Raw genomic sequence first — 25,198 nt, 5'->3', positions numbered from 1 at the left:
GAAGTGAGGGAGAGAGAGAATCACTTTGAATATTTATAGATGGGGCCTGGATCAGGTATATTCAATTTTGATTGGCTGGGGATTCTAGCTAGGTGAAAAAGAGTGGTTGGGAAATGACAGTTAGGAGTTTAGTCAGTCTGTGGGTAGTCTGAGAGAGAGGGAGAAAATCTGCTGGTTGATGGGTGGTGTTATAGAAGGACTAGGAGAATGCTGAGGAGAAAGTGAATAGCTAAGGCCTGAATATTAAGCTATTCCTTCTCTGTATGGAATAACCATATGTGGCTGGAGAAGATCAGGTGTACGGAGCAAGTGACTGTGTTATGCCAGAAGGCTGCCTTAAGATCTTGCCAGAAGAAGGTGACACAAGCAGCCAGTAAAAACCCAGATAAACTGTCCAAGCAGCCAGAAATACAACAGGAGCTTTGGGAGTCAGAGGAAGACTCCTTCCTTCCCTGCCATTCCCCCTTCCAAATCCCTACACACACGTGCGCTCATACACACACACACACACACACACACACACCATGGGGAGTATAAAAAGAGAAGAACCCTCCATTGGTGCCAATGGAGGGTTTTTTCCCTCTCTTTTAGTAACCATTGTGGTGTGAGTGTGTGTGTGTGTGTAATTCTTTTCATGTGTGTGTGTATGGGGGGGGCAGAAGTAGCTGGGTGGGAAGGTTTAAATCTCCCATACCCAAGCATGATGGTCCTGATCCAGATCAGGGCCATGGGTGCTTACACTAAAGTAAACAAACCAATGAAGATCATCCACCCACTATATATTTAAAATAGTTTCGCCCTGGCAGTAGTAACAAAAGTGTAATCTTCACTGTATCCCAGCCTGAGAGAAAGAAAAAGAAAGGGAGAGATCCCTCCACATAGAAAGCTAAAGGTCAGGGAGAAGGATTCTAACCTTAGCCTTATCTCTGACATAGGAGGTTTCACTGATTTACCACCTGAGTGAGAATTAGGGGTGTCATCACACAAGGCAGAAATCCTGCACCCTACTGGGCTTTCTTCTTCCAGAGTCTTTCAGGCATCATGATTGGCACAATACATGTACCTCCCCCTTTTGTTTTTGGGGAGACATTTTCCTTGTGCGGAAGTTCCCTATGTTGTTTATACAGCCACTAGATGGCGCTGTGAGATTACAGCGATATTGTGCATTCCCGGAATTACACGTCCTCTTTAATGACGATGTAATTTATTACTACATTATTGGCGAGTTAAATCCTTGTGGGATAAATCTAAAAAACTTCAGGAGAGACACTGGAGGATGATGATGTCATGAAAAGGACCCACAAATTTCCGTGAGTGACCCACCATGAGTGCATGATAAACACCTCATGTGATGGCACCCTAGGTCTAGGAAAGTGGGAGGTGGTCCATTGCAAATCAATAAATGGATGAGATCAGGAGTACAGAGGAAAAGGGTGCGCAAAGAGATGAATAAAGCAAGCCTATGTTTGAAACTCACAATCCCCATCTCGACTGAATTTAAAAGGAAAAAAAGTAAAGATAAAACCAACTTTTATCTCCAGTTCCCAGCATTGTGGATATACACTGAGGCCTACTTAATTTGTGTTCAGATTCAATTTCTTACCATCTTCACTGAAAAATATTTTCCTGGAGAGTAGCTTATTTTACAATTCTAAACAGATATGGTAACCACAATCTCAATTTGTTAAATAAGCTTCATTCTGTTGGTTAGGGACAGGATTATGTTGTTCTTCCACTTCAGCAAAATGCCAAAATGTAACAAGCTTACCATAGCCCAGCTCTCAACAAAATCCAGAATTTCAGATTTCCTATTTCAGACTGAAGGGCATAGTTTAGCACAGGGGTGGGCAGAAAGAAGATCTCCAGATGTTTGGGGCTTCAACTCCCACATATCACTGCCAGCATGGCCAATGGTCAAGAATGCTGGGAATTGAAATCCAAAACATCTGGAGATCTACTCTCTGCCCACCTCTGGTTTAGCAAACTATCTTAAGCCCAACTTTGTTTTTATAGATATTGGCCTAGTCAAAGTTGAGTATGAGTTGAGTGTGGGTTGTTGTCAACCATGGGTTGTTGTTGAAATGTGGGTTGTTGTGCTGTATGAACCCAGCCGTACTAACAAACCATGGTTTGTTAACCACAAACAACCCACAGTTCACAACCAACAAGAAACCATAGGTTTTCTTTGTGGATTGTTTGCAGTTAACAAGCTATAGTTTGTTAGCACGGCTGAGTTCACACAACAACCCACAATTCAAAAACAACTGATGATTCAAAAACAACCCACACTCAACCCATACTCAACTTTGAGTATGGGTTGTTATGTTGTTTGAACCCAGTCACTGGATGCTTCCAGATAGAGGACTCCTCACGCTACTAATCAAAAGACAGTGTGCAGCTACTCCATCTTTCTTTTCTGGTAAGAAAAAGATGGAAGAAGCAATGGGGAAAAACAGGAGAGTTATAATTTGAAGACAACATCATCTGGACCCCCAAGTAAAATATTGTGAATGAGGCAGTGCAAATGCAAAATAAAAGCCTCATCTGGAAGCACCTATTCAATAATTAGAATTTATAGTACAAATGCAAGCGAATTCTCCACTAGTTCACCACTGCCATTCATCTGCTTACCTTTGCAATATCATACATGACAGAAATTTTAAATTCCCAGTCCATGAAGGTGCCATCAGGGTAGGAGATTTTATCATTTAAGACATCCTGAGATGGAAAGAAGACAAATAAGCTGTGGTAAGAACATGTGCTAAAGTTATCACAAAACGAAGGAAGTTGTGTTGGTCCATAGGAAAAAATCTAAAATCCATGTCTGGGGCCACATCTTTATTAGAACCAAACAAAATGTCACAAAATTGTGAACAAATATTTGAGTTCTTCAGAACTCTTCATCAGGCTGCATATTAAGCCAAGTGAATGGGGATCGGAGGTGGAGTAAATGGGAGCTTTTTTCCAATACAAATAGCACTTGTGGAGGGTCGGCCTGATCTGGATTGCGACCACAATGGGGACAAACAATTAAAGCTCTGCTACCTGCCACACCAAGTTCCGATCCATATTCCCCCCCACCCGCAATTTACTCTTAAAAAGTGATTAACACAATTGCTAATTGCATGAATGACATCTTGTCTAGTCTGGCTGTCATCAATTTGGGATGCTTCCAAATGGAGGGCTCCTAGTATTACCAATCAAAAGGGATTGTGCAGCTATTCCATCTTTCCCTCCTGAATGGATTTTTTTCTGGTAAGAAAAAAAGACAGAAAAAAGTAGTAGAAAAGCACAGGAGGGTTACAAATTGAGGATGGCATTTTCTAGAGTACCTCAGTCTAACAGCAAATTCATTGGACAAGTCAAGAGATAAAGAAACGAAGATTATCACTGGCAAGGGCTACAGGACAATTAGTGCTTATCCAGACAAACAAGTTTTCAAGTGCTGAGTGCAACTGTTTCTCAGATTACCAGGTATCTAGATGTCCTCCCTCAGGGAAGTGCTGCTATTTATCTGAAACCTATTTTCCCAGCTCTCAGAAATATCAATTTGTTGCTGGGAAAACATGATGTTTGTTTGCTTTTTTCCTTCCAGCTCCAATGTTCATTGTAATGAAAACAACAAAGACAAACATTTTTTATGGCATAAGTTTTCATGAACACTGTCCACTTCATCATTGCAATGAGTGCTACGTGGATATCACATATGACAAAGAAACCCAGGTTCTGCCCATACCATTCCATTCTGTGCACTTTTAAATGTGTATTTATCATTGTATATCTCAACAGGATAAGGAAACTGCTTTAAACCCCTTAGTTCCCTCAATGAGCCCCCCCCCATCAGCTGACCAAATCGTCTTAAGATATGAAACAAAAACCAGCACAGAGGACAGAAAGCACTGGACTGTATGCTCCAAAGTAAAATCATTGCCACGTTAAATATTTCCCAGGTTAACACTTGGGTCTTGGATCCAAAAGCAAGCCTCCCAACCGCACTGGTATATCATGTCTCAAGTCTGGTTCTGACTTTGCTGGAACAACATCTCTAGCTTGGGCACCTGGAACTACCTTACTTTCTATGGCTAGTATCTACTTTGTTTGCTTTTGTCTGAGAGGCTGGGCCAGTGTCAAAGGTAGGCATGGTTGGGCACCTGCCAAGGGCCCATATGGCAACAGGGGCCCAATGACAAGAGCTACCTGTTCCTCCTCTTCACCATTCAACCGGTTTGTTCACCTGCCTTTTGCTGTGGCCCAGACAACAGTGCTGGTAAGACGGAGGAGCAGAAGTTGCCACTGCCTACTTGCTCACTGGCTGTCTGCCTGTCAAGCAAATAAGTGGTAGCAATGTGGACAAAGAAGATGAGGAGCAATAGCCGCTGGTAACAATGGCAATGAGAAGGTAGTCTCACTGAGGGAGGGGACCCATTGAGGGTGTCTTGCCCAAGGGTCTTCTAAAACCTGGAGCCAGCACTCCTGAAAGGCTTTGAACCAATACCTGCAGTATTGTCTTATAACTGAGTCACACGGTGTACTGTGTGGTTTACAAGAACCCCAGCTGCTATCCGGAATATTCCCTAGTCTATCTGTGCCTCAGACCAAAGAGGAGTGAATCCTTTTGATTTCTGTTACTGACCCCAGTAAAGGTCACATAACCTGCTTCTTAATATCAACTTGAAATAAGAAAAATTATTCTGCTGATTTCAGTGAGTTTGCATTAAGTCAACGGGAGACAATTGCCCTCTGTTGGTTTCAATTCAGTTACTGATGGTGGTACTGAGAATCTTACAAGTCAAATGACATCACAGACTACCCTTCTCCCCCACTCTGTACTTCTGGCCCCAACTAGAACTTGTCTTTAGAGGTGATGGGTTATCATCTGTCTTTGTACAAATTGATGAGCAATCTACAAAGCTATTTACCCTCAGTGAGCCTCTTTCACAGTACTCAATCACTCCATAGATCATCATGTCCATCTTGACTGTTCCATAGAATTTAGTCAGGTTGTAATAATCAATCTGAAGGAGCTAGAGCAAAAACAGTGTATATTTTAGAAGCAGAAGAACAGAGACCTGTAATAATTAGGTGTAATGCTATGGATGAGAGGTGCAGGGACTGTCAGTCCTTCCCCCAGGTCTGGGGATCCTGTGTCTTGTGCTGGGCGGGAGAATATTTTTGAGCCAATGTCAGCCAATGCTTTCCAATTCAAAAGTGATTCAAAATGTGTCTGGAAGTATACAGCAATAATTGCAGGGTTACATAGGATAATTTCTGGAAACTGAGCTAACGTGCCACATTATTGCCTCTAGACTGTGTTCTGTAATATTGTAGAAAGCTCATGGGATTAAAATCTGTCATCAGATGACTAAAGAAAGAAAGGCTCCTGGACTTGTGTATCAGTTACTGGTTTTGCTGTGTGTTTTTAGGTGGCTGTAAGCTGTAGGTCTAATGTTTACCTTGTTTAGGTCTATTTTCTGTCTCTCTGTAAAATTCCCATCATTGTGTTTCAAATCCTTTAGGATAATCACCTAGAAAACAAAAGTAATTGGAAGGAAACAATAGCAGAATCACAGTAATTCATATGCAACATCCTGAGAGGTTTGGGTAAGTAGATTATATTTTAGACATAAATTTTCATTCATTTATATTTAGCCCAATAAATAATGAGGAAATGACCACTGTTATCTTTTATATGTGTTGTGATATTAGCTGTACAAAGGGGGAATTGCAATGAAAATCTCTACATATGTTAGCAGGTGACAACAGAAGAACTAAATTTATGGGAATAAAACACATAGTTAATCAGCTACATTCAGTCTTCATCCCACACCCAGTCAGACTGTTGGCCCTCCAGACTGTATCTTTTGCTCACCAGAGTACATCAGTGGTTCACTGTGTTCATTACTCAATACTGAGAAGTTGCCAAAGGAAGATGCTTCAAAAGAAAACAAGATTCCCACTCTATTCTTAATCTATTTAGGTTTACTGGGAATAGGTATGAGATGACACCTTGAGATTTGTTTTGCATAAGTTCATTTCTAGAGAGGAGGAGAAAAGCAAAGAGGATGGAGTAATATACCTTCTTGTCATATTTGCCTTGACGCAGCCTCTGGGTAGTGTCACGCCTTTTGTCTTCATCAATCTGAGAAACAAAGAAGGCTCATTTAGCTGGCTTCAGTAATATGCTCCACCCCAAATGTGTGCCAGAAAACAAAACGCAACACCTATGCATTCCACAATTAGTGAGGGCATCAGACTCAAACCTGTCCAAACATGGCTATCATGGTCCTTTGCATAGGAACAGATTTTAAACAATAAATGCACCCTAGTCTCCATTTATTACTCACTGTGCATAATCTTCTCTTTAGGCAGCCCTTGTCTTGTGACGAAGAATATTTATTGCTTTTCCAAACAACACTTAATACCTGTGAAAAGCCAATACCTTCTCAAACACTACATCAATTGCTATCATGATTGCTGTGTGTAATATGGTCACGTAAGGTCACCAACATCTATTAGATATTATTTTGGAGGTCGTAATTGGGGTGCAATAATTCCTGGTCCTTTGGAGCTGATGTAATTTTGGTTTTAGAGGTTCCCCACCACCACCAGGTTTGAAGGCTGTGCATATCCCTGCTGTCCAATTCCTATGTGGGAGTACGCAAGGACAAGGAGGGAGATTTACTTCTGAGGGGGGAAAGGTTGAAAAGGGCTCCCCCTGCTGTACAATTTTGGTGCAAAAGCACAAGTCTCACCCAATTTTGCCTTTTAAAAGGAGAGCACCAGCAGCATGGCTGTTCTTCTGACAATCTATTACATGCAGATAGAATATTATGCTGCTGCTCCTTAAAAGCAGTGTTGTAGTGGAGCCAGGGCTCACAGGGTCAAAGTGCCAGGACTTTTTAATTAGCAGGGAAGATGACATAGTCTGCCACCCCCCTCAAACTTCCCTGTTCCCTCTGAGCTTAGCTGCAATCCTCACAGTAGCTGGGGGAAATAGATTTCCCCAGCAACAGTATCACACACACACGTACATAAAATATGCTAGATAGATAGATAGATAGATAGATAGATAGATAGATAGATAGGAAGAGTTATGGATCAATCAATCAATTGATAGATATGGATCAACACAGCTGCCTGAATTTTTGCACTCTCCTGAGGTGGGTGGCTACGGTCATGAGTGCTTGCGCTTGAACATTTACCACTGCACCACTGCTTAAAAGCCATTTAAAAGCAAAGACAAGCGTGTGCTTGTGGTGTGCTTTCACAGACTGTGTGAAAGGGCCTTGTGACATTTGCCCCAGAAGCCTTTGCATCTTGCAAGGCACCTGCATCAGCCTACATAATAGGCTACCTTGCAAATATTTATCTGAAACGGAGTTATTTGGTCTTTCACATTTTTCCCATAAGCTTAACTCTCTCATAAGCTTATACTTTTCACAGAGAAACCAATGAGATATTAAGATATATTCCTGTATTAAGGCTGAATCAGTTTGATCCTAAGGGCGCAATCCTTTGGGGATAGTTGGCCACCTCCAAACTCAGCAGCGGCCACCTATCCACAGTGGGGCAGGCGGAGCACAGCCGTGTTCTTCTCCTCTGTGCTCCAGCTGCCCTGCATTTGCAGTTAGGTGGCCAGTTTTGGCTGTCTACCTGGGGCACCTTGAAGCGGGGGGGGGGAGGCCAGGCAGCACATGGGAAGCGTCATACCAGCACTTCCGTGGTCACCTCCCCACCCCCAGGACACCCCCTTTTCAGCCTACGAGGGGGAGGGAGGGGGAGCGGGGAGTTGGATTTCTGGGAACCAAGCAGCTCTGAGCTCGCTTCCCATAAATAAAAAAATCATATGGCCATCTAGATGCTGTCTAGTGGCCACAGGATTGTGCCCTAACTGAGGCATTCAAACAGGAGCATTTGTGCTGACATGCTGTGACTTTTGACTGAACTTCTCACTGACCTCTAAGCATGAGAAAAGCAAGGTAGAATATTTTCCCAGCTAAACTTAAGAAAAGCAAGGTTTCCTACCTAAAGTCAGGAAAATATGCATCAGATAAGGAAACTGGGCTATTGTCCACATGTCCTACTTATGACGCAAATGACATGAAGTAGTGTGAGAGGTAAATAAAACTAAGAAACACTTAAGATTTAAAACAGGACCTATGAAACAAAGGCAGTTGTTATCCTGTTGTGAAGGGAAGTGTAGCTCAGTGATGTTGACAAGCAATGAAGTGAATACAATAATTTCGAAAAAGCATAGCTGAGAACTTTGGGAAAAATAATTGTTAAAGAAATTCCATTTTGCGGAAGGGAAGCATATGTCAGCAGTTCATAAGAAATCATTTAAACATGAAAGGTAAATACAGAAACTCCAGGACATTCCACCTGTCCTCACAGTACCCAGCACTGGTTCTTACAGCATGCTACATCTGTCCTCAGGAGGATAATGGCACCAGTCCTCATTGACTTCTCCGCTTCATTTTGCTACTGTCTAAGAAATGTTATTAGGTAAGATGCTTCAATCTGTAAAGGCAATGCTCCTAAATAATTCTTAGAATGTTTTAAATTGTGTTTTGTTTGCAGCCACTTTGTATTTTTGTGTGTTAATGCTCTTCTATCATGACATATAAAAACTGCTTGAGATTTTGAAACAAAAGATAAAAACGCACACCTGATCTCAGGTCCTCTATCTATCTAAAATTCTGTGTGTCGATACCAGGAATATTGTAAACTAACAAATTTCTAGGTGACACTTTGTATCTAGAATATAGCATAGGATATGTTCCTGCTGATCCCTGATCACTAAATACAAAAATCCTATGTATATCAAAATATCCCTAGAGAAGGACACATCTGTCACAGCCTGCTTTTCACCCACACAATTTGAAGATCTTGGGATTGATTAGTAATATTATCACAAGAACGCATGGCACAGAAGCCTAGTGGGAAAGGATGAAACATAATCCTCCGCTTGCTTCACCACAATCTTGAAAAGACTGTTAATGGGCATATATTAAACTGGATAATTTGCTTTAATACAGATCAGAAGAGATTAGGATAACACAGAGAGGTTTTACAGATATCATCTATGGTGCAATCATCACAGCCCACACTAGTGTGCAGAAGACTCTTAGCATCTTATGTGCTGCGAAAGACAATGGCTGCTGACTCCTACCTTCAGGCTGACATAACTTGTCTCATTGGTCTCCAAAGGCAGTATCTTCTCAGGTGGAATGTGGGACCATCTCTTCTGCCGGAGTTTATAAGCTCGTCTGTACTTGCTGTACATTAAAAAAAAAAACCCAACTTATATGACTGTAGCAATTCTTGGAGCACTAGAATCTGGAACTGGAACTAGTAATGGACATATAGGACAAGTTAAGAACTTCAGAAGTTGGCTATAACGTAACAAATGAATAGAAAGATAGTCCTCCTTTTATGGGTCAGTTTGACTCAAGCTGAAAACACACCTTTTGGAATGACTTTAAAGTCTGCATTGACCTGAAACAAATCCTAATCATGCTTCAGTGTAACCAACATGAAAACTCCCAGTGACAAGTGGAATTCCTCAAAGATGGGGTGCCAAGAATCATTACTGAAGTATATCTGCCAGAGTGTGAGGGAAGGGCAAAAGGAAAGAGTGAAAAGGAACCTTTACTCCCAGGTAGATGAAATATGCCAGACCTGGTTTGGATTGGCCAGCAAATCTACCACAGGAAACTTGATCAGTTGGCAGAGTATGCTGGAGCTTATGTAATCTAATTTATTTGTGCTCAGTAGCCTTTGCGGAGGGAAGGCTTCAGAAGTGCAAATTTCAGAAAGGATTTGTGGACAAATGCCCAGAAAAGGCAGAGGAAGAGGAAAAGAGGATTGTACCTCAGAACCAGCAGAGCGATGATCAGAACCAGCACCACTGTCGCAGTAAGTGTGAAAACAGCTATAGTCAGAATGTGTGGGCCTGCAAAAATGAGAAATGGGCCATCACGCAACTTTAAGAATATTTAGAAACACAGGAAGCTGCCTTGAACCAAGTCAGACCGTTGGTCCATCAAGCCCAGTATTGTCAACATGGACTGGCAGCGGCTCTCTATGATTTCAGGCAGGAGTTTTTCCTTCTCTACCTGGAGATGCTGGGCATTGAACCTGAGACATTCTTCAGGCCAAGCATGTGCTCTACCAAAGTGCAACGGCCCCTCCTTTAAAAGAAGCATTGAATTACAATAGAATAATCTAGTACATAAAGTGACAGGCACTAAGCAATAGATGTTTCAAGGTCGCCATTTAGTGGAGAATGCAGTCCAACCCTCAAAAAAGTTAATGTCTGTCTACATCCTGCTATCAGGGTTGCAAGGACACAACCCCCCAAGACAGAGAAACACTTGTCATATCACCAGCCAAAGGAGTTTGATCTGTCCAAGGTTCACAGATGAAGGAAACAGATTAGAAGGATGCGCATTCATATACACATTCCGTATTAAATTGCTTTAGAGCCAGCTCAGAAATTAAATTCATCTAAACACTGTGGATGCTTCCAGATGGAGGACTCCTATCGCTAACAATAAAAAGGCATTGTGCAGCTATTCCATCTTTTCCTCCTTAAGGGTTTTTTTCTGGTAAGAAAAAAGATGTAAGTAGCAGTGGGAAAACATGGGAAGGCTACAAATTGGAGGTGACATTGTCTGAACCCCCTGCAAAATTCTGTGAATGAGGCAGTGTGATAGCACTGTTAAAGCATTCTGAAAGCACTCTGGGGCTCCTTTTAGAAGATCAGTCCGAATGGACACAATGACCGGCATACCTGCCTGTTAGACACTGTACCTATTAACAGCAGTGTGAGTTATAAGTACATTCTAGGGAGTAATCTACGAAGGCTAGCAATAGTTCCACAGTGCATGTCTATTCAGAAATACACCCCAATGAGTTCAGTGAGACTTAATTCCAGTTAAGCGTGTATAGGTTTACAGCCTTTGGCTGCAATCCTAAATCTTGTTTGTTAGGAGTAAACCCCATTGACAATTGGACACCTCTGTCAACAGTTCTTGCACCAGCTACCTTGAAAACTCTTAACCTTTGTTTTGTTTTGTTTCATGCTCTCCATCTATCTCTTCATACAACAGCTAATCTTATTTTCTTCTTAATTCTCTGACAACAAGGTCATCCTTGTCAGAACATCCAAACTGGCTAATCCAACTAGGAAGGCAGGACACTGGGTCACTAATAAATAAATCAGTTAGCAAGCAAATGTATTTGGCAATTTACAAGATGCTTTCCTGCCCTATACCTTGAGCTGAGTGACAGGAGGCTAAATAGCTCTAAGCACACTTTAAACAAAATTACAAGAAGATTATGTCTGGAATACAGAAGTGTAATAAATAACATATTTATTTTCCTGAGATTCTGCTGCCCTCTAGTGGTTGCAGTCATTCTGCCATGAAAGAGACTGCTCACACTTTCTCTCCCCCACCCGTCTTGGTTCCCTGCAATCCTCAGCAGGGGGTACACGTAATAGCAGTCACTATAGTATAATGACATTACATTTCTGATTTCAGATCAAATGGGGGAAAGGACACTTAATAACCTCTGAGCGATACAAGGTGCTGAGGAATAGAAACACTCTTAATCTTTGCAGCATGCACAGGTTTTTGTTGTTGTTCTTTTGCATTGCATCTTACAATTCATTTTAATTGAACATCTAGTCCTGGGGGCGGGGGGAATGCAATGAGTTTTGCAACCAGAAACAGAGCAAGCACCTAGAGAGCCAAGGTATTTCCTTTTGCAATTTGATTTGGATATAGATAGAAAAATTGTCTAGGTAAATTAAGGAATCATTTTATTTATTTATTTTGGAAATATAAACAAGAAGTTTCATTTAAAGAGGAGGGGGAAATAAATTACCAGACTAGAACTAGCTGGAACTTGGAAACTTTGCATTCTAGCTATTGGGCAGGATATTCACCCCCTGCTCTGGCACTAGGTAAGTAGCTTTCTCCTTATCGAGTCTTGAACATTAGCAGTCTAGTGCTATAGTTCAATTGTCAACAGCACTGATTGCTACCGTTTGGGGTTAGGTGGGTAGGAAGTCGCTCATTTACTCCCAAACCTGAGCAGTACAGTAGGGGGGGGTATGGTTAACCCTCCCTATGGTGTATGGGAGAGTTTGGGGGTGGGATTTGGGTCAGTGGGTGTGTGCCACAGGGTTGGCCCTATCATCAGGCAAAGTGAGGGAGCCAGTTCAGGTGGCAGATGCTGGGGAGAGACAACCACCCAACCCATTCTTCCTGAGCCGCCACAACATGAATCAGATCAGGTTAGACAAGCAATTCCTCATGGGTACATGTAGCAAAAGCAGGAAGGGGGGGCATGCATAAACTCATAGGATATATTGTACTTTATAACAAATATTTATCTCTGGCCCAGTCCACTTCTTTAGGTTTGGGGGGGCCCCAAAGCTTCAGCCCTATGGGAAGAAGAGGCTGGAAGAATAGTAGTGTGTGGATTATGTTTGCTGTAACTACTGATCTAAATAAAATGTTCCTTTAAAGCCAATTCTGTGCACGTTCACTACTGCTGTGCACTTGGGGGAGGGGGGGGAATTGCTGCTCCATTTCATTCAGCAAAATGTCTTTGGCTGGCCCTGGTATGCCTCCTAGCATGCATTTGTAGACCCTATTTTTGTTCCTTGTTCCAGGATACTTTAAGCCAGGGGTGCAGAATCTCAGGCCCAAGGGCCAAATCCGGCCCCCCAGGGTTCCCCAGAAGGCTCTGCCCCCTTTCTACAACCGTTGATTGTCTGGTTGTTTCCTGGCTTTTGTGCAAGTTTCCTCCACTCTAAAAGGTTGAAATGCTTCTCCTAAGGCTTAGTTACCGGCAGTAAGAGCTTTAAGCTAAAATATGCTGGTACCTTTTATATTTTTGGCTCCACCCCATTTGCCTTTGGGCCTGTGCACCATTGGAATACAGTCCCTGAAAGCTTCTCTGAAATGGAATTTGACCTTTAAGCTGAAAGAGGCTCTGCACTCTTGCTTTAAGCTGTTAGGGGCTCCCCCCACCCCATCACAGCTTAAAGACTCCTTGGAAGAGTGATTGAGTAGAACAGGAGAAAGCACTTTTCTTATGATATTAAATAATCCCCCTCCCAGACTCTTAGCAAAACAGTTCCAAACATGATCCAGGCACGGGGAACTGAACACGTGTTAGTTGCCATAGGCACTATCCTATAGGTGTCCCAGATATTCACACCAAAATGTCTCTGTTGCATTGCAGCAACATTGGTCATGTTTCTCTCAACTAGTTTTCCAGATCAGAGTTTCAGGTGTTACAAAACCCTAAAACTGGTCTGACAAGAGACCATGGCAGGTCAGAAAAAAACGTGTGTGGGTGCTACAGGAAAAATTGGCACTACAATACCTGTTCCAAGCCTCTGAAAAGCTATAATATATACACAGCTAGAGAACCCAAAGCCATTTACAAACTAATTTCCCTTGAGCAGTAGCCTTATCTGGACATCTTTGATTATCTTGAGCATCTTAAACGTAATTTTAAACCTAAAGAGCTGTTTCTAGGCCTCATGGGAGGGGATAATATTTGGTCATGTAACCCCTCTAACCTGCCAAAGGATATTTCTCAAGTGCCATCATCCTTGTTTCATACAGGCAACCACAGAGTGTTACTATAGCAACAATTGTCCATACAGCAATCACTCTATGCTTCCTGCTCAGCCTGGGAGGATAAGGAAGGGATTGGTGAAAATGGGTAAATTATTACACTGTGCAAGAATAATAAGCAACCTATGTCAAATTCTTCATAATGGAGGATGGGGACACTAGGAATCTTATAAATCAATAAAGCTCAGTATCAGCATTGTCATTTTTATTTGGAAACATTGCAGCACTTTAACCCTTCAGATATTTTGAACAGTGTGACCTCTGAAAATGTGCTGCATACATGGTTACCTCTCTGATTGGTTGCCCTCAGAAGAGTTATTTCCCCCTCCCTAGATGGAAGTCCACTATTGTATTTTGTTGTTGTATTTAGTTTGTATTGTATCAGCAGGAATGTCTCAAAGTCTTTTAGCGCCCTAGGCAAGGTACAGTCCCCCCACCCCAGCAACACACATTACCATTATTAGTTCCTGAACAGCATGAAATGGGTTCAAGGGTGGGAGGGACCATGAGTTTCCTGGGATATTGATATTTTTTATTTTTATTTTCTTACTTTAATGTTGCAACATTGCATCATTGATCATTGTCACTGTACTTTAAGGTGCTTTGAACATTTGTTTTGAACACATTATATGCATCCTTTAAACCAGCCTGTCCAGACCCAAGACCCACCTCTGATTCCCAACGTGCAACATGGGACCCATTTTCACATTTTCATCTTTTGTTTATATGGAGGGGTGAGAATCCATGCAACCACACAAAAGCACTTCTTTAGACTCACATTCTCCTGTTCCACAAACAACTTCCATTGCACTCCAGTGCCCCCATTGGCTGCACATCTCACAAAGTTCAACTCACTACCGCTCACATATGACTGCAGCCTGGACAGTCCAGTGTGGCATTTTCCTTTACTGCATGCCAAGCCTTGCTCGGTCATGATTGCTGCCGCCTGCCTGGCAGTTGTTTGGCGTCCTGGATCTCTTAGCACCCTAGGTGACTGCCCACTTTACCTCACCCTAAAAATAGCCCTGTGTATAAGAAGCCAAGCTGATTTGGAATTGAGCTAGGCACTGAAAAGGAAAAAAAAGTGAGACAGAATTCAATTTTAGAGAAAACTAAATTACCAAGATTTACTACCGCCCAAATGGCTGCTGAGGTAAAATTGTATGCATGCATCTCATCGATTTGGTGCACATCCCTTTCCCAAGAAACACATTGTCTCACCAGTGCTAGGAGTATCATTAGGCAACATGTGGTTACTCCAGGTGAAAAATGGCTTCTTCACCTCCTCTACTGTCTTATTCCGATGTGTGTCATACTGTAGGAGGGTCCTATACTGGAGTGAGAAAATGGAGGAAGGTTTCACTCTGATACTCCTTTCCCCCAGATAACTAGGAACTATAATTTAAATTAAGACTAATTACCTCAGCTATTTCCCCCACATGTTTCATTTTTCAATCCTTCATCCCCTGTATCTCACATTGAGTCACTTCATCTGATCACATCTCAGCTCAATAAGCCAAGATACACACAAGCCTTTTGCTCCTGCATGGAGCCCCTTCTCTCCTCCTTTTGTGCAAGCCACAGTTAAACTAGGAAGCTTCTAATTAACCATTATTTCCCATTTGGTCGAAACCAGGAAACTGGTTACCAGCCATAGCAAGGATGTTAAACTGACTTCAAATCATGTTTTGTTTTTTGTTTTTTAAATTCTGGCTTGTTCTGAAGATGGTAATAATATCTTTCTATTTCAAATGAAATGGGAAACTATGGTTAATTAGAGGTTGCCTAGTGTAATTAGAGGTCACATGAAAGGAGGAGCAAAGTGACTCTGTGACTGAGCAAAAACTTATGCATATCTTGGCTTTATAAGCCAGATATGATTGTCCAGACACAGCCATTCTGTCTGGCTTTCCTACCCTTCCCAAATGAGACAGCACAGATAACCCAGTTTTCTAATATTCTAAAATATGGCCCTCTATTAAGTCACCTGGTGAGATTCCCCAACATTTCATTCATATCTTTATTTCTCACATTGTTTTCCTTCATTTGTGGTATATTGCTTACATTGGCTATCACTTTACGTATGCTAGCTAATAATAGCAATATCCTACTATGTGGGCCAAACTAGGCATGATCTTATTCATGCAATTAGTAATTACGTTAATGATTTTTAGAATTAAATAGTTGCCATAAGGCTGAGAGTGGTGATCAGGATGAGGACCATGGCATGGAGGAGGGAGATTTAGCTTGCTGCCCCTATTGCAGTCCTAATTTGGCTGTCCCATCTCTGCAGCTGCTTTTTGCATCAGGAGGAAAACTCCCTGGATGGCGATAGGAGCTTCTTTCCCAATGCAAATACCAGTAGTGGGAGGCTCCGGTTTGGATTAGGAGCATGGTGAGAACAATGGGTTAAAGTCCCCTGCACACGCCATGGTCCCAGTCTGGATTGGGGGCCCTGTGGCTGTTACGTGCTTTTTAAAAACCATTCATGCAATTACTAATTATGAATGGTATGAATTATGGAGGGCCTAGTTTGCCCCACAAAATTATGGAGGGCCTAGTTTGCCCCACAGAATTATGGAGGGACTAGTTTGCCTCACAGAATTTCCGAATTTCCATCCAGCTATGGCTGGAAGGCAGACATAGCCTCCAAATAATTCTTTGAATGTAAATATTGGACAAACGCTTTTTGGAATGGTGGTGCGGGGGAATAAAAAATGGTGTAGTTAGGCTGGAGAAGGGCTTCTGCAGTGATGTCAGGGGCACCATCCATCCAATAGCTGCCTTTGATGCTAGCCAGCCACGATCCCCACACCCAAAACCTGAACCTGTCCTTTGGGGCAGAAATTGTTTATTTGCAACTCCACCTAGAGGAGCAGTTTGGCCTTATGATTGTGCTTACTTCAAGCGTATCTTTTGATGTGTACAGAATGGTGAAATTAACATCAATATCCCCATATTTATCCAGGGTTACAGGACCAAGTATACCTGGAACGGAAAAAAAAAGTGTCACTGGTAAACAGCCTTGTCATCTCCCCTGAAAGTGAGGTAAGGCTATGTGAACAACCAGCAGGCTAATTTGCATATGGTTCTATCTAAGGGGAGGGGCTGACAGGTAGAATATTTGAGCTGGGGTGACAGTTGAAGTGACAGTTGAAGGTTTTTCCTGAGGGCTCAGGCTGCGTACATGATGGTCTTTTACCTGAGTATCTCTGAAGACTGAGGGTCAAACCATGTGTTACTTTAATTGCATGGTTTTGCTCTTCCCTCCCAGTACAATCCATATGAAACCTGACCCCTCCCTACAACAATTTGCCTAAGAAAGAACCTCCAATTGACGCTTTTTTCCTTCCCCATTGTCAAAACTTGACTAGAGCATTCTTTCCCCTCCTCTATGACTGGTTACCTTCAGAAGATTTATTTCCCCCTCCCCTATTTGTGTCAAGTTCCCTCCTGCATCTAGGCAACAGGAAAACTGGGGCTACATCTGTCTACTCAGAAAGAAGTCCCATTCACTGGAGGCTGGTGGCTCTGATTTCGGTGGGGCTGTAAATCCATCCTGGGTTTCAGTCAGAACCAGCCAGAACTCCAAAGGAGCTATCCAAGGTACTGAACCCATTTTGGAGGTCCCACTGAGTTCAGTGAGGCTTACTTCCAGGTAAGTAGGTATAAGGTTACAGCCAACAGCCTAAATGGCTTGGGACTGGGGTGCCTAAATGACAGTGTCCACCTGCATAAATCGGTCCAAACAGTATGATTGTCATCGTAGGCCTTTCTTGAGTCCCCACTCTCTCCCAGCCCAAGGTGGGTGGGGACAGTGGCACCCTGCCATTGGAATTCTCTGTCCAGAGAGTTTTGTGTGGCATTGTCCTTGCTCTTTTTTTTTTTTTGGCACCTGCTGCAAATAAAGTCATTATTTATGACTTTATAAAGTCATAAATTTATGACTTTATTTATTGCCCAGGTCTTTTAGATCTGTTGGTTTTATATGTATGTTCATGCTGGAATGTTATTGCTCCTCTGTTTCCAATTTTAGGGGATTTTAAAAACTGTTTTAGTTTTAAACTTTTCTTAAGCTGCTCTGAGAGCAGGTCAATTTATTAAATAAATAATATAATATATTATCTATGAAAATATATTGTTTCATAGTTTATATTGTTAGTGCAGGATTTTGCAATTCATCTACATTCAGGAAAAAAAACCTACAAAAATGAGAGGGAAGAACATTTATTGCAACATTTGGTCCACATAATCTCTGAGGGTCTTTTAATTGAAATCCTTCTAGATCAGGGGCGAGCAACTTGTGGCCTTCCACATGTTTTGGCCTACAACTCACATTATCCCTCATTGGCTAGGGCTGATGGGAATTTCAGGCCAAAATATTGGTGAGGCATAAGTTGCCCACCTCTGCTCTGGACACGGTTTTTGCTCCCAGTTAGTCTACTGAAGCCTTCCCCAACCTGGTTCTCTCTAGATGTGTTGGACTGCAACTCCTATAATTCCCAGTGTGACTGGTGTACCCTATAGTATACTCCATTAATGACAGTTTAAGAGAAGCACATATGTAATTACCTTGAAAAGTGACATTTCGGAATTGATCAATGAAATCAGTAGGAGTAATTAATTCTTGTCTGAAATAAAGATTTTTCAAGGCATGTCCAAAGAGCAAGACTGCATCCATGTAACCAACAAGGAAGTCATCTTTCAGCTACAAGAGATGGTAGAAGTATTATCCTGTATTATATATGCATTTTACTGTAAACTACATAGAAATTCTATTATACTAACTGATACACACACACGGAGAGAGCTTAATCCAATGATTCTCAAACAGTGGGTCCCAACCCACAGGTGAGCCCCAACATATTCCTGGGTCAGTAGCACAATATGCAGGTTTTGAATTCATTTCCAGGTGTGTGTTTTGTTTCACTGGGCTGACAGCTTCACAGCTCCTTTAAGAGACAGGTCCACTTGCTTCCTCTCTCTATGTCATGCTTAAATTTTATTCAAATACATGCTGCCTATAGATATAAAATGAAAAATAAATTATCAACATATTTAACATTCATTATTGATTCTTGCATTTCTGTTGTAGAGGGAGAAATTAGGGCTCAAAAGGCTGAATAAGTTTACAAGTGGATCCCAAAATGTTAAATAAGTTTATAAGTGCATCCCACTTCAAAATGTTTGAGTAGCAATGGCTTAAGAGACAGGAAATAATTTACAGTAGAAATGGAGAACTTCCATTTCTTTCAGTAAATTCCCTGAAGTCTAGCATATGGCTAAAACCCTGAGCTTTTCTACACAAGGCATTTATTGTGTGCTCGTCATTCCCTGCTTATGGTTCTTTAGACAACATTGTGACCCTTTGTGTCTAAAAAGCACTTTTGGTGAGTTTTTTTTAAGAGCAGGGAAAATGGGGTATTATTTGTAAAAGTGAAAGAAAATACTTTTTTCACTAGTGTATTTGGGCTATTTCACTATACCACAATGCCACCTAGAGGTTATGTAGCAGAAAAGCAGGAAAGGAAACGCTGTTCGTGTAGCACTCATATCTCAGTTCTGCAACGAAACTGAAAGTAGATATGTGCATTAACAGCCTCATGTAGAAAAGCCCTCTTGCTTCTACAAAAGATAGCAGAAGATTGCATCCTGTATTTTTTCATGTGGCAGAGCCAGGGGGCAATTACAAATTTTAAAGAACAAAGTACATACAGCGAAGACACTCAAAGAGATATATGTGCTTCCACTATCTGTACACAGCACTCTTCAAAGAACCATACAGCTTTCCATTTTTTCCACAGTTCAAATATCATAGCCTTGACCTTCCTTCTGAACAATCACATTTCCCTGTTCTACCAAGCCATAGCCCTACAAATTCATCCATCCCTACAATTATATACTGCCTGCCAATGTACTAGACAGTTCACAGAATTTAAAACATGGCTTACAATTTAATAAGACACAATCCAAAATGAAAAGTGGACAGAGCAAATTCAGGTACCATGGCCACTGCATGAGGCAGTTCTGGGAGAGTAGGAGCCAAATGATAGTTGGTTCCAGCTAGGCAATAGAAGGGCCTCACTCTCTCACCTCTTCCTCTGAAACAACCGGGTCATACTAGCTAAGGGCTTATCAGTATTACAGGATCTCCTTTCATTGTCTCTGTGTGGGCTTCTGTTGGCAGTGGGATCCTAATCACTCTGGCTTCCATTTCACTGATCTGACATCATAGAGACGCTTGGGGCCAGGGAACTATATACTTAAGTCGGCCTATGAAGACCTTAGAGCCTGAATTCAGAGATGCATGAGCAACTTATGTTCAACTGAAGATAGTTCATCTATGTCAGGAGTGGGGAACCTGTGGCCCTCCAGGTGTTGTTGGACTTCAATTCCCATCAGCCCCAGACAGAATGTAAATGTGTCATGGGCTTTGAAATGCTATATCTTTCTGGTGCAGAGAGAGACATACCACACTTGCTATCCATTGATGTAATAGCTATCTTATCCCATCCTATGCCTGTTTGAAAAGTCACTGGTAAATGAAATATTTAAACAGACTAACAGGACTCCATAATATGCTTTGCCAGCTTTCCAGAAAATCATATGGACCACTGTTTAAATCTCACAAAAGGAGGAAACAAAAAATATATAAACAAACCCATCCAAATTTCTTAATTTTAAAAATGTCCAGTAAAACTGTTCAGTAAAAATAGATGAGGCACCCTTCAGGGCCACTCTCTCACAAAGCCACGCTACAACCAACACTACAACTGGCCTGAAACTTTAATTCTATTCCACAGTGTAAGTTAAGTCTGCAGCATGTCAACTGGAATGTGATATTTTATACAAGCATTCATATGAGGCACTTGAATGCAGCCTTGTACAGCATGCTAAAGTACTGCATAGGATAGATGATTTAGGGGAGGGACTCGTACAGAATTGGGATGTGTAAAAGTCAACGTTAGTCTGGGAGAAAAGTGGCGGGCTGGGGAGAGCTGGGGAAGAAAAGTGGCAGGTGGAGATGCAGTTCAGCACCCCCACTCCACTTGGCACATCTGCTGAAAAAATCACCCCCACCCCACTGCTTCATTGTTGTTTAGTGATGGCCAGCATTCAAACATACTGAACTGCTGGTGTTCCAGGTAGCTCTGCCTTTAGATCTGTGGAACAATGGTAAACAGAAAAGGCTCTTGTATCTAGGGCAGTGTTACAAGAACACAGTATGAGCGAGTAAAGGAGAGATGATGAAATAAAGTTACCAAATCGAATGTTTCAGGATCCACAGGAACCCCACCATAGTTTGAAACCGCACTATAATTTGTTGGTGCCAGGGTCAGGACAAGAACGTTCTTCATGTGCTTGTCAGAAGTAGAATTTTCATAGTATGCATTACTGAAAAGGAAAGCACAAATGCCCCAAATGTTGTGAGAAGCAAGGGCAATAGGAACTACAAGTTATTCAGTCCACAGAGTGACGCTTTCTTAAGCAAATGTTGATTAACCGGTTACAATACTAGAATCACAAACTGGCCTTTTGGTTAGGCTGAGGACCTCTTCTCACTGGGAATACTTCCCTTCCTAGAATCCACATCCTTCCTTTTGTAGCACAGTGCTTAACTTCATAGAAACATAACACTAGGATGGTACCTGAGGCAGTGAAGCTGTCAGAGGACAATGATTTAGGCATGGCAATGTTCCTTCAGTGTTCTGAATTGCAAGTGGCAAGATGGCCACTCTTCAGTGGCAATTGTATATATGTCTAGTCAGAGGTAAGTCTCATTGAGTTCAATGGGGCATACTCCCAAGTAAGGCTACTCGCAGGCACAGCTTCAGTGTATCTTCCCAGCTGTTCATCTGTAACTTCCCCCAAAGAGTATTTGTATGACTCTATGGGTTTCGTTTCTCAGTGTTTGACCTACCCTGGTTTATAGGACTCTGCAATTATGGAGTCTGCATGTTTGAATGAGGATAGGCTTCTGTCTTAGCTGCTACATTTGTGAGGGAGGGAGAGGGAGGCACACTGCAGTCAAATCACTGTGAGGCCTCCTCTATTGGAGACCCACTGTCTTCCATGCACTGAAGGGAAGGATCTGAAGTGGGGAGGCTGCTGCACGTGCATAGCCTCCCTGCACAATTTAGAAACCTGCACAGTCAGGTTTCCCCACTTCAGATTTTCTCCTCCAACACATCATCGAGGACAGCTGTGCTACACAATGGGGATGTGACAGAAGCAGTGGGGCCAACGTGCACAGCCCTGCTCTTTCCCTCATGCAAGTCTGATTATGTGAGGCCTGAATAGGGAAAAGTGCTGAAGAAATTCGGTCTTCAGACAAAGAAATTATCAGCTGAGTACTTTCAGTGTTTATAATTAGTGCCACAACAGTGGTATGTCTAATCTGATTACCTTGAAGGAATTCATTTTACAAAGGTTACAGAGAGGAGGTTGCAGATGGTTTGCTTATGTAAGAGAACTACTACATTCCTTGAACAATGTCATTTTTTAACATGCACCTACCAGGAAAGAAGAGTCCACAGCCTTCTGACTGTGGAATATCACAATGTCCACTTGCCCGTGTTCAGAGGAAGTAATAATTGTCCATGTATGGGACTTTTGTTATTTGCTTCTGTTTGTTTTTGTTTAAAATTCTGCTTTTCAACCTGGTATCTTCTGTCCCCTACCCTTAGTATCTTTCCCCAGAGTTCCATTTTTTCATGTGTTTTTTTTTTAATGTAAGGTTTTAATGGAATTATTGTATTTTGTACTATTGTATCAAATGGACAGTGAAGATGACATTCCATTTAGTCCTGGGAAGGGTAACTGGTTACAACCCAAACAATGCCCCTGTTATAAGCTGGGGGTATGGTGTGTAAGATTACTCCATATGAGCGGTGAGGTAATCTGGGTGTGAAGTGTGCTGCTAAACCAGTTTGTTGGGTTTTTGAAAACTCACATTCCTGGGATGAGTATTAATCACATTCTATATGTTGAAATTTTAATAGAATTTTTGGCTTGACTCTATACATTCTATAAATTATTAAAATATTACTGAAATATTGGTAATATGTTTTGAAATGCATTGTTATGTTATTGATATTGTTACTGAAATGCTGATTGAAGTTTGTATTGTTGTTCTTGCTGTTTTTTTCATTCTGTCTATTGTGGTAGGGTTGTATGGATTTTGTAAAATCTGTTCTATCTGTATTTCAGGGGTTGTCAGGCACCTTTCATTCCGTCGTTTGCCAATCAATGGAACTGAATTTTTTGTTTCCGAATTTGCACAAATTCGCATGTGTGAAAATGTGCAAATCCCCCCCAAAATGCATATTTTCACACTTTAGCCAGTAGGGGAAATGCACATTTTCAGCCTTTTAAAAAATGCATATTTTTTCTACAAAATTTGTGCAAAATTCCCAAAGGTTAGAAAAACAGTCCGTAAGTCTTCAGAATCTACCTAACAGGGAAAAGCCGGTTTGCTGTGGAATATGTGGGTCAGATTCATAAAAATCTGAACTCATTTGGTTCCATTGCAGATTTCTCCAACACCCCTATATTGTGGAAGCATCCTTGACCACTATTTTGTGGGAAGGCAGCATAATAAATAAATCATAATAAATAAGTCAAATATAGCTCATCAGGCAAGTGCTTGACAATCCTGCTGTTTTTGCATCCCAAGCCAGGCAGCAAAAGCAAAACCAGGAAGTATATTGAGCCTCTAGTCATCCATATATATGGCTGGTCAGTCAAATGTTTTGCAGGCATAGTTTAAAAGAATGAGCTATGAGCCCAAATGTTCCTGGTTCAAACCTGTAGACAAGTCGCTATATATCAGCCTCAGCTTCCCCATCTGTCATAAGATACTGGCCTACAGATATACTGGCCTAAGTTCTAGGGAAGTTGTAAAGATTACTTCAAAGATACATGTATTGTGAACTCTTTGAGCTCAAAACAAATATAAATCAGCAGCAGCAGCAGGAGAATCTCTGTTGTTTTTGAGGCTAATTAATCTTTCATCTCTCAGAACAGGCTTGGTTCGAGAAGCTGGATGTATTCAAGGGCAAAGCCTTTTTTTTTTTTTTTTAGCAGACAATCGTAGGGTTAGAATTTTAGATCATTAGATAGAGCATTGCAAGTTTTTCACCTCTGTTGGTCAGATTTCCCAAATTTTTAACTACTTTTTCCACTGCACTTTTCATCCTAAAGGTCCTCAAATATCATTGCGAGCAAAAGGTGTCCAGTCTCCTGTGTCAACCAATGGAATACTGAGCAGGACAATATATAACTCAAAAAGGCTTCTCCAGTCTGAGTTCCTTAGTTCTAGCAACTGAACTAAGGGTCAGACTAAATGTTCTGTCTAGCACGCATGATGGTTATGCATGCTAGTTTTCTTTACTTCCATGTAAGTGAGCACAGCCCCAATTTGGATTAGGACTCCGGTGGTCTGGAAGGGGGGGTTACACTCCCCCCTATATTTCATGAAATTCCACCCCCCAATGGAAGTTTTTTTTTCTTTTTTTTTACTTCCATGTGTGTGTGTGTGTGTGTAATTTCATGAAAAAACAGGTGGCATCACCGAAGCACCACCATCCCAATCCCAATCAAGGCCATGCACACTTACACAGAGGTAAAGAGAACTAGGATGCATAACTTCACCATGGCCACATCTATATGGCACCGCTTTGACCCCCCACCCCGTCGCAACTGTGCAGCAATTCAGCGTCGAGTCGGCATGCCCCGCAATACACTCGCGATATACTGGGCGCTTCCCTTACAGACTCACTGTGCCCTTTTGGGGGGGGGCATTTTACTGCAATGTGCGGCTCTGTAGTCCTGTGAGTGTGGGGGTGCGACACCTCAGTGGCTGTTTTATATTTGAGGGGCTCTGCTGTGTCTTTCCATCCCTTTTTAGGTAAAAAGTGAGTATTTTGTGTTCCTTCATTTTCACACCATCAGTTTTGTCAGTTCTCCAGCCCAAGACTCTCACAATGGTTCACACTCACAAGTGTGAGCCCTACCTGCCAAGCCATACCTCCTAAATGGTGGCCGGAGCGATGTTGGTCCTTCCTAAAACCCCTCCCCCCGGCCCTTGGGTACTGAGTCCACAACTGTTGCGAAGATACGAAGCTGCAAAACTGTGCAAAAGTGTGATTAAATAGATGAAAACGCCCCTCTGTGCCTCTGTAACTGCACAGCTGCTAAGGGATGGGGGAGTAAAGGGGCATCACAGAGTGACGCAGGCACTACACATGCCTACAACACAGCCACTGTAAAATGCAAAGTCAGTTCAGAGAAGGAACAGATGGCCCGCAACCATGCGGGAACTCACAGCAAACCCCCAAAATGCAGTAAAATGACTCCTTGGAACTCCGCATTTTCCAGGCAAAAACCACGGATGGCTGCGAAGTCACGACTGTGTCATCTATCATGAGGGACGTCGACTCGCACCTGCCCCAGAGTAAAAGCCCAGTGTAGATGGGACCCATGCATGCTAGAAGAATGTTTTGTTTCACCCAAATCAAACCATAATTCTAAGGTTC

At 42.0% G+C, this 25,198-nt stretch overlaps 1 protein-coding gene across 2 annotated transcripts in view; it reads right to left on the bottom strand.

Moving 5' to 3' along the window:
- The window catches only part of GUCY2C (guanylate cyclase 2C), a 98,315-nt gene that overhangs the window by 53,766 nt on the left and 19,351 nt on the right, over positions 1-25,198 (bottom strand). For both annotated transcript variants that reach the window (XM_084811766.1, XM_084811768.1), the window contains exons 7-16: positions 20,924-21,056; positions 18,234-18,369; positions 16,564-16,649; positions 14,883-14,994; positions 9,874-9,955; positions 9,173-9,278; positions 6,077-6,139; positions 5,454-5,525; positions 4,920-5,024; positions 2,632-2,718 (exon numbers count right to left, since the gene is read on the bottom strand). In XM_084811766.1, the coding sequence (XP_084667892.1) occupies positions 2,632-2,718; positions 4,920-5,024; positions 5,454-5,525; positions 6,077-6,139; positions 9,173-9,278; positions 9,874-9,955; positions 14,883-14,994; positions 16,564-16,649; positions 18,234-18,369; positions 20,924-21,056 (982 nt within the window). The remainder of the gene's footprint in view (positions 1-2,631; positions 2,719-4,919; positions 5,025-5,453; positions 5,526-6,076; positions 6,140-9,172; positions 9,279-9,873; positions 9,956-14,882; positions 14,995-16,563; positions 16,650-18,233; positions 18,370-20,923; positions 21,057-25,198) is intronic.

Source organism: Heloderma suspectum, chromosome 7 (genome assembly GCF_057233095.1).
Source record: "Heloderma suspectum isolate Gila_16-S chromosome 7, 16-S_ref, whole genome shotgun sequence".
In the NCBI taxonomy this organism is placed as follows: domain Eukaryota; kingdom Metazoa; phylum Chordata; class Lepidosauria; order Squamata; family Helodermatidae; genus Heloderma; species Heloderma suspectum.
The sequence above is the reverse complement of the archived record's forward strand: the minus strand, read 5'-3'. Positions and strand labels throughout refer to the sequence as shown.